This window comes from Trachemys scripta, chromosome 13 (assembly GCF_013100865.1).
Source record: "Trachemys scripta elegans isolate TJP31775 chromosome 13, CAS_Tse_1.0, whole genome shotgun sequence".
In the NCBI taxonomy this organism is placed as follows: domain Eukaryota; kingdom Metazoa; phylum Chordata; order Testudines; family Emydidae; genus Trachemys; species Trachemys scripta.
The window spans coordinates 43,287,179-43,296,095 of NC_048310.1; the positions used below are offsets into that span (position 1 = coordinate 43,287,179).

Genomic DNA, 8,917 nt, shown 5'->3' on the forward strand with positions numbered 1-8,917 from the left:
ATCATTCAGAGCACCCGGTGCCCTTCCAGCCCCCTCCACAGCCTGCCCAGCCTCACCTGAACCCCCACCAGCCACTCCCGTCTGCCTGACCTCAGAGACCCCGGACACCTGGCTCTCTTCTGCACGCAACCCAACTCCCATCCACCTGCTGGGACTATCGGGGGGAGCTTCTGAGGCGGCCTCTGGCCCCTGGAATCTGCTTCACAGCTGCCTCCTGAGAGCAGACACCTACCCGCAGTTGATGAGCTCTGCTCAAGTTCACAGCGCTGGCTTTTTTGCTGCCCTTTTCTCTCTCTGCCTTCTTCCTCACGCCCCCTTCCCCACCACACTCACCTCCCCACCTGCTCCCCGCCCCCCTTGTTACATCCCCCCCGCCCCCAGCCAAACTAACGAACAGCCCTGCTCGCTCAGTCGCGTGCTGGGCGTCATTATCTTCACATGCACACAACGAATGCTGCACGCCAGCCCCCGCCTCCGCTGTATGGCCTCCTGGGCAGTTCCTTTCCTGCTTGCTCTGTACTGGGAGCTGCTAGGGCGAGGACCGGGTGATGTCTCCTGCGTGTCTGCACAGAGCTTGCCGCAACAGGGCCCCGTCCTGGCTCACCAGTGGGAGCTAAAACTCTTAAATAACACTTGGCACCAATGCAGCGTATTGCCTGCACCAAGACCTGAACAAACAGCTGTCGACGGTTGTGACATCCCTGGGAGCAGGTCAGGGTCATTAACCCCATCGCACAGCCAGGGGAAGTGGCTTGCGCAAGGTTGCCTGGCATGTCAGTCAGCAGCCGCCAGGAATAGAATCCAGGTCTGCTGCCACCCTCACACCTAACCACAGCCCAGGAGCAGGGAAATAACCCGGCCTGGCCTAGTAATGGACATGGGCCCCGCCTGTGGGCTTGGTTGCCATGAGGAGCCCCCCGGGACACCCCGCTGCACCTGCCTGGTGGAGAGGAGGGAGTGCTGGGTGTGGGGAGGTGGGTGGCAACGGGCGGCGAAATCAGACTTTGAAAGGTGCAGAGGATGGAACCTTTACCCCAGCCCAGGACTGTGCCCCTCAAGCTGCTCCAGCACTGGGCTTGGGCCTTTATAAATGGAGCTGAAAGGCCCTTTCCCTTTGATCTCTGGCACTTCCAGAGGTAGGCAGAGCTCCGTGCAGACCGGTGCCCAGAGTGGCAGTGCCCAGCTGGGTCGTTTCCAGGGCACAGCTGTGCAGCTCTGGGCCACCAGCAGAGTGGCTGGTGTGACTCCAGCCTCGCTGTGTGGGCTTCCACCTCGGGAGTGTCACGGACAGAGATGCTCCCGGGATCACCCAAGATGCCCCCATACTGATTTCGGGGCCCTAGGAGGGAAAGAGCGTGCAGGAAAGGAGAGACAGCACTGCCCGAGGACAAAGGACTCCTCCTCACCTGGAGCCTGGTGTGGGGACATGTATACAGGTGGAGTGCACAAGAGGTGGGACTGTCACTGCCTTCCTGCTGCAGAACACCGGGCATGGAGCGCCATTAATGGATGGAAGGCGTACGGGTGAAGCTCGGCTCGGCTGCAAAGAGGGACACAGGGTCTCGCCGCAGGAACAGGAGGGGAGCCTATTTCCAGGGGCAGCCACAGCATCAGCAGGAACGTGCGTAATGAGACTTTGGACAAGGGAATCTGTCCCTTCCGTGCAGGCTGGATGCATGTGTCCTGTACGAATGCATTACTGATCAACCCAAGGGTCAACCCCAGCCACTGGCAGCGGGACCTGGCTGGGAGCTCGCGCTGCACACGCTCTCTTTTTAAAAAATCTCTCGTTTCCAGGGTGGCTCTGGGCAGGGATTCTACAGGCTTCTCTCGGGGGCCTAGGGGGTTACTCACCAAGCTGAATCCAAACTGGGTGGGTGGAGAACCACGGCCCCTGTCCAATGACGGTTCAGTAGCCTGTGTGAGACAGACCATGGGCCAGAGGAAGGATGCCCAGGGGTTAGGGTGTTCACCTAGGACTCGGAACATCTGGCCCAGGGCCTTGGACAAGTTGCTTTAGGCTAGACTATTAGCCCATCTTTAGGCACCTAAATAGCTTTAAAAGTCTTAGCCTCTCCCTGCCTGAGTTCCCCAGCTGAGACTCGGGGGTAAGGCCCTGCCCCGGGGTGTTGTGACAATAAACGCATCCACGTTTGTGAGGCTCTTGGCTACTCCGGTGATGAGGGTCCTGTTAGAACCTAAAAGACCAAATTCCCAACCCCCCCTTTCACAGAACCATCAATCAGCCCACGACCGTTTACAAAAACAACAAGGGTGGGCGCTCCCTCCTCGGCTTCTGGTACATAAGCTCATAGGGGAATGGACACTGTCCCAAGCGCTTAGCTCAGGCCAGGGGGTCTACCAACTTGACTTTGTAGTGAATGAAAGCAGAGAGTCTCTTTGGATCACCTGACTCCAGCAGCTGGGGCTTTAGGAAGCACACCCAGTAATGGGAGACTCTCAGTAAACTCAGGAGAGCTGGCCCCACTGGATAGCTAGAGCTGGGCTCCCCCCACCTTGCAGCAGAGTCCAAGGACTGAAAGCGGGGGGAGGGGGCTTGCCCTGGCTTGGGGGGCCCCTGCAGGGCTGTGCAATGGGGCACTTTTCACTCCCCAAAGAGGAAATAAAGAGCGAAGCGCCGCTTGGCCGGGGAGCTCCAGGGGCGCACGGGGGGGGGGGACGCTGTCCCCGCTGCGCCCCCCAGCCCCTGGCCCCGCGCCCCGGGGTAGCCGGGCCACCAGCGCAGAGAGCCGGGGAGTGGGTCCTGCCAAGCCGGGCACCCCGGGGCTGGCACTGCCCGGCCGGCCCCCGGGGGCGCACGTGGGGCGGAGGCGGCGGAGAGGGCGCCCCGCGCCGCGCACTTTCCTTTCGATTCTTCGAAAGCCGCGGCCGGGCCAAGGCTCCCGCAGCCGGCGGGGGGAGAGGCTCCGCGGCCGGGCCAGGGCTCCCGCAGCCGGCGGGGGGAGAGGCTCCGCGGCCGGGCCAGGGCTCCCGCAGCCGGCGGGGGGAGAGGCTCCGCGGCCGGCCGGGCTCTAGCCCCGGGGGCGCCTCCGCGCCCCGGCCGCAGCCAACTTGGGGCAAGAGTGTGTCGGGGCGCGGAGAGCCAGCCCAGCCCGCGGGCCGGCTCCCATTGGCAGGGCAGGGCCGGCTCCGCCTTCTCCCGGCCGGCCCCGCTATAAGTAGGTGCCGTGGCTGGCCGCTGCCTGTGCCGCACGCCGGGCACCGCTGGCCCCGAGCCATGGAGCGCTGGGTTTACGGCTCGCTGTGGCTCGTCTTCGCGGGCAGCCTCCTCCTGCGACTCTCCCGCTCCCAGCTGCTCCTGACTCGGGCCCTGCTGCACCTGGGGTTGCTGGTCCTGCTGCAGTACCTGTGCCAGGCGTGCCTGCCTCTGCCGCTCGGCGCCACCCTCACCGCCGCCGGCTGCTTGGCCCTGGGGCGCGGGGCCCAGGGGCGAAGGCTCCCCGTGGTGGGGAAAGCCGTCTTCATCACAGGTGAGTGCGCCTGGCATCCGTGCCCAGGGCTCAGCCTCCCTCCTCCCCGGCGGTTAATGTTTAATCGGCCTGTTGTAGCTGGGACGCCTGCTTGTGCCAGGAGCTGGGTGAACCCGTCTCCGGTCAGCGCGTGCACCCGGCTGCAGTGCCGGGCGGGTGATTCCGTGTGTGTGTGTGCGTGTGCCCACGTCGGTGTGATGTCAACGGCATGAGTTCACACCAGGTTCCTGCACAAGGGCTCCGATGTCCTGTGGAAAGGGCCCACCCGGCCTGTGCAGCAGAGCCGTGGTTCTGAAGGCTCAACGTGAGATGGGCCGTGCGGATGCCTGCGGTGTGGCGTCCCGGATCTGCACGTGGCTTGGTCGTGAGGGCCGTGGTGATCCAGCCCACTGGATGGGCTGCTGCCGGGCCTGGGACGGAGGGAGGCAGGCTGCCCCTTGGAGGAGGATATGGGGGTGCGTTCGGGGTCCGCTTGGAGGCTTTTCTGCCGTCAGAGGGCTCCCCTGCTGGTGGTGGTATAGCTCGACACTGGGTGTTCCTCCCAGCACCCAGAGTAAGTTACACTTGTATCGCATGGCCCCTGGCGGGCCCTGAGGGCGGGAGGTGGGGACAGGCCTACCACTGGCTGCCCCATAAAACACCTTCCTTCCACCTCCTCCCGCACTCGGCGATCTCTGCCTGGCCCAGTAGAACAGACCGTCGCCCCTTGTCCCGGGCTCCTGCTCTCTGAGCTGGGCCAGCAGAGCTGGACCTGCACGTAGAAGTGCTTCCCTGGCTGAAGGACTGTGTGTCTACGACACAAATCAAAACCCACGGCTGTCCCGGGCCAGCCGACTTGGGCTCGGGCTGCGGGGCTGGTTCTTTGCTGTGCAGACGTCTGGGCTTGGGCCTGAGCTCAGAGACCCTCCCACCGTGGAGGGCCTAGAGCCTGGGCGCAGCCCGAGCCCGGGAGTCTCTGCAGCAATGAAACAGCCCCACAGCCTGAGCCTCACGAGAATTGTTCCTCGAAGGTGGCGTCTCCAGCGTGTTGCTGGCACGCTGCCCCACGGCTGGATGGCTGGCTAGCCTGGGGCTGTGCCGCTGCCGGGGATGAGTCTCTGGCACTTCCCTCTTGCTCTCTGCAGCCTGGTGGGCTACTGGTACTACACGGCTGTGCTTACTTGTCTGACGGTGAACACCGTGAGATGCCCCTTTATGGGAGAAGGTGTGCACCAGTGAGGAGGGCAAGGTCATGGGAGCCTGGGCACCTCGGTCCTAGCTCCAGCGCTGCCCTTAGCTAGCTTTGTTAGTGAATCTCCCAGGGCCTCTGTTTTCCCTTTTGTAAAATGGGGCCATTCATGTGCATACCCACCCATGCCCCTTGGAGAGTGCCAAGCCATCTATTGTAATGGCCAGGGCTTCCCTCTCCAGGGGCTGGCAGGGCGGGCCGAGGTAGCCCTCCATGAGCACTTCCTGGCTTCTTGGATCCTGATCCCTCCTGGAAGGAGCCCACTGACTGATGCAAATCACGATCCGCTCCGACCGGGCGAGAGCCGTGGTCCGGGAGCTGGTGGGATGCTGAATGTTTGGGCGGGTACTTCCCAAGGGAGCAAGGCCCCTCTCCTTGCAGGAAGAGTGGGGTTTGCTCTTTGGCCGTTTCCAACAACGGCAGTCTGATGGGGTAGAGGTCCCGCAGTGTCTGGAGTGGTGACGGCCTTGCAAGAGAGGAAGGTGGGGGGGGGGGGGGGGGGGGGCCTTTGGGAGGAGATGAGGCCAGAGGGACTTACCTGGGACGGACTTGGAGGATCAGTGCATGACTCTCGGGGACACCTGTACTCAAGAGGGAGCTACAGAGCTTAAGGTGAGAGCCGACAAATGCAGCAGGTGTGAATGATTCAGCTGAGTGAAGGTCGAGGCGGCTGCAGATACAGGCCATGCTAGGGAGGGCAGAGCAAGCGTGTTCTTCGCTGAAAGCCGCCGTGCGTGATCTGCGTGGGCACATGGATGCTCGCCTGCATCCGAACATGTGCATGTCTCTGGCGGGTCCCTTGGCATTGCCAAAGCGCCAGTGACTCCAGTTCTCCGATGCAGCGTGCTGACCTGGGATGCAGCAGAGCGTGTCGAGCAAGGCCTGTGTGTGGCACTGCTTATATAACTGGTGAGTCAGTGAGTGGAACGAGGTGTTCTCGCCCCAGGGCCTGGAAGGGACACTCTGCAGGCCTGCGGCGTTTGCTGCCATTTCCTTGAGGTTCCAGTTGCAGCTGGTGACCTGGGTCAGTTTGTGGCTGTGCCCTGGGCCGGACCTCTTTGCAGGGGCAGATGCCAAGTGCTTCATTCAGGCAGGACGGGCATCAAATCAATTTAGCATTTGCATAATAAGTAGCCCCATTCCCTGGTGAGTTAATTCAGGGCCCACTCCTGGCAAACAGGTTCCGGCTCTGCATGTCTCTCCCCCACCCCATGCCCTGGGGGCGGGGCAGCCTGAGGCAGGGGGGTGGGGCTCCTCTCTTCTTACACGATGCCGGCCGCAGGAGCGTGTGGCGTGCACAGCCAGCCTCTGGCTAGCGGCCCTTGTCTTCGGCCCTCACTCGCTCAGGAGGTTCCCATTGGGCAGTGAGTTCCACAAGTTACCTATGCAGTGTGTAAAAGCAGGATTGTCGCTACTGTGGGTGCAGCAGCGCCGGCCGGTGGTTCAAGTGGCATTCAGTTTATTTCCAGGAGTACCCCACTTTTTGGACCCCTGTTGCAGGCTGTGCGAAAGCTACGAGAATCTGCGTTTTGCTGCTCGGTGTTGCCGCGTCATGCGCTGATTCAGACCGGAGCGGATAGACGGCGGGACTGCTTGTTTATAGAGCATTTTTAGAACACAATAGCTGTGTAACCCAATGGGAACGGGGGGTGAAAGCCTCTTCTACTGCCTGGTCCACAAAGCGGAAAGCCGTTCCTCCTGCAGCTCAAGTGGTACGGCTCTGAGCTGGGAATCTGCCAGACTCTAGGCTGTGCTGTGATCTCTGGGGGATGTGGTTTGGGGGGGGAGGCTGTCACTCACAGACAGATCTCTTTAAAACCGATTGTTTAAACCAGGATTGGGCAATTGTGGTAGCAGACTCCAGGGGCTCCTGTGGCCATCCCTCCTGCATGTTTGTTTGGGTCGTGGGGGCACCTGCTCGAGGGCGGAGAGGCAGGATCCACGCAGGTGGGAGGGCAGAGCTGGCAGATGTGCAGGCAGGTAGTTGCTCCTGGCCCTAGTCGGGTTCCAGGCGTCCATGGGCGGCTGCAGTGTGTTTTGGGAAGCGAGCGAAGCTAGCGGCACCCTTCTGGGGCTGTCGCACCTCCTCGTGTTTAGCAGTTCTTAGTCGGTAACTTGTAAGTGGGGAGCACAGACCTCAGCCCTGGATGCGCGGGGAGCCCGGCTACTGCCGTCTCTGCTCCGAACGAGAAGGGTGTGATAGGATGGGACCGGCATGGTGGCAAAGGAAGCGTTCACTCTCTTGCCCTGGGAAAGAGCACCGCTCCTTGCCCTGATTGCAAAGATACAGAGGGGGCAGGGAGAGAGGAGATCGTCCTCCCACTCTGGACAGGGGAATGGAAGCCCTGGGAACAGCCACTCCTGCGAGACTCCTGGGAGCCCAGGGCAGGGCTCTGGGAACGGCTGAGCTGCTGCCCTTAGGGGCTGGCACTAAGTGGGCTCAAGCTAGCCTGCCAAAAAGAGCAGTGTGGACGTGGCAGCTCCGGCAGAGACTCGGACTCGACACCTGAGCTCAGCCCTGGATGGCCGCTGGGCCTGAGATGCTGCTTGATGGTCGTGGCGGCTGCGTCGGGACCCACCCAAACCGATGGCCGGTGAAATTCAACGTTGATCGATTGCAAAGCCGTGCCCGTTGGAGGGCAAACGGGAATTGCTCAAACACCGGGCAGGGTTTGAAACGAACCGCCAGAGGTGCTGGCCAAAGGTCCCCTTCAGTCTCCTCTAGCCACAGGCGGTTTGCTAGAGCTGGCCCAGTCTGGATTCCGGCCAGGCCCCGAATCCAGCAGGAGCACGGATGGATGAGCTGCTGCTGTCAGCGGCTGGAAGGTGGGCAGACGTCCATTCGCATCCTCCTGGACACCTCCAAAGTTCCCCATGGTCAGTACAGAACATCCGTACCAGTGGTCATTTCCAGTGGCTAACTGCTCTGTGTTTAAACATAAATACTCCTTATTTCTGGTTTTCATGTGTCTACAGGGCCGGTGCAAGCAAGTTTCGCGCCCTAGGCGAAACTTCCCCCCCAGCCCTGCGGCAGCTCCCTGCACCCCCCTCCGCCCTGAGGCGCTCCCCCCCCCCGGCAGCTTCCCCCCCGGGAGCCGTGCGGCAGCTCCCCACCCCAGCTCACCTCTGCTCCGCCTCCTCCCCGAGCACGCCGCCCCCGCTCTAATTCTCCTTCCCTCCCAGGCTTGCGGCACCAAACAGCTGATTGGCGCCGCAAGCCTGGGAGGAGGGAAAAGTGGAGCAGCGACGGCGTGCTCGGGGAGGGGACATAGCAGAGGTGAGCTGGTGCTGGGAGCTGCCGCACGGCTCCCCAGGCCGGGGCGGTGGGGAGCTGCCACAGGAAGGGGGGGTGCCTCAAGGTGGGCGGGGTGGGGAACTACCGCAGGGCGCCCCCAAATCTTGGCGCCCTAGGCAACCACCTAGTTTGCCTTAATGGTAGCACCGGCTGTGTGTGTCTAGCTTCAACTTCCAGTCACTGGATCAGGCTAGACCTTTCTCTGTCAATTGAAGTCTGTTATTCAATATCTGTTCCCCGTGCAGGTACTTACACGTGATCAAGTCACCCCTTAGCCTTCTCTTTAAGCTAAACAGACTCAAGGAGCTCAAACTCTCACTTATACAGCAGGTTTTCTAAGCCTTTAATCAATCTTGTGGCTTTTCTCTGAACCCTCTTCAATTCATCAACATCCTTCCTGAATTGTGGGCAGCAGAACTGGACAGTATGCCAGCAGCATGTTCCCCAAACTGGTGGTAATCTCTATCCTAAGATTTCACCAAGCCAGGAACAAATGTCCTTCCAAAATACTATACTAGTTATTATGAAGCCACAGACCGTCTCCCTCAGGCCTCGCCCCTCATGCACCACCCAGACAAACCAGACTTTATGATGAAAGGCTATTAAAACCAAAGTTCGTCGCATCTTAGGTTCTTCCAGCCCCAGAGAGGCACCCACTCACCCCAGGGCAATATGGATTTCAGGATCTCACCAAAAAAAATGCGCTGATGCCAATCCTCTAGTAAACTAACCTATTAACTCTTTTTATTACTAAAAGCTTTTGTTTTAAAGTGAATCGTATATATTACAGTTGATTTCAGCGTCTGTAGATCAGTACAATAGCAGTGATGTTAAATCGGCTAGCTTGCAATACGTCTTTCTGGTTTACCCAAAAGAATGGTCCTCAGTCCATTGTTCAAAGCT

At 60.7% G+C, this 8,917-nt stretch overlaps 1 protein-coding gene across 1 annotated transcript in view; it reads left to right on the forward strand.

Moving 5' to 3' along the window:
* The first annotated feature begins 3,075 nt into the window (after window positions 1-3,075).
* HSD11B2 (hydroxysteroid 11-beta dehydrogenase 2) overlaps window positions 3,076-8,917 on the forward strand; it is a 53,463-nt gene continuing 47,621 nt past the window's right edge. Inside the window, exon 1 of the mRNA XM_034788411.1 lies at window positions 3,076-3,491. Coding sequence (XP_034644302.1) covers window positions 3,239-3,491 — 253 coding nt within the window. The 5' untranslated portion in view covers window positions 3,076-3,238. The remainder of the gene's footprint in view (window positions 3,492-8,917) is intronic.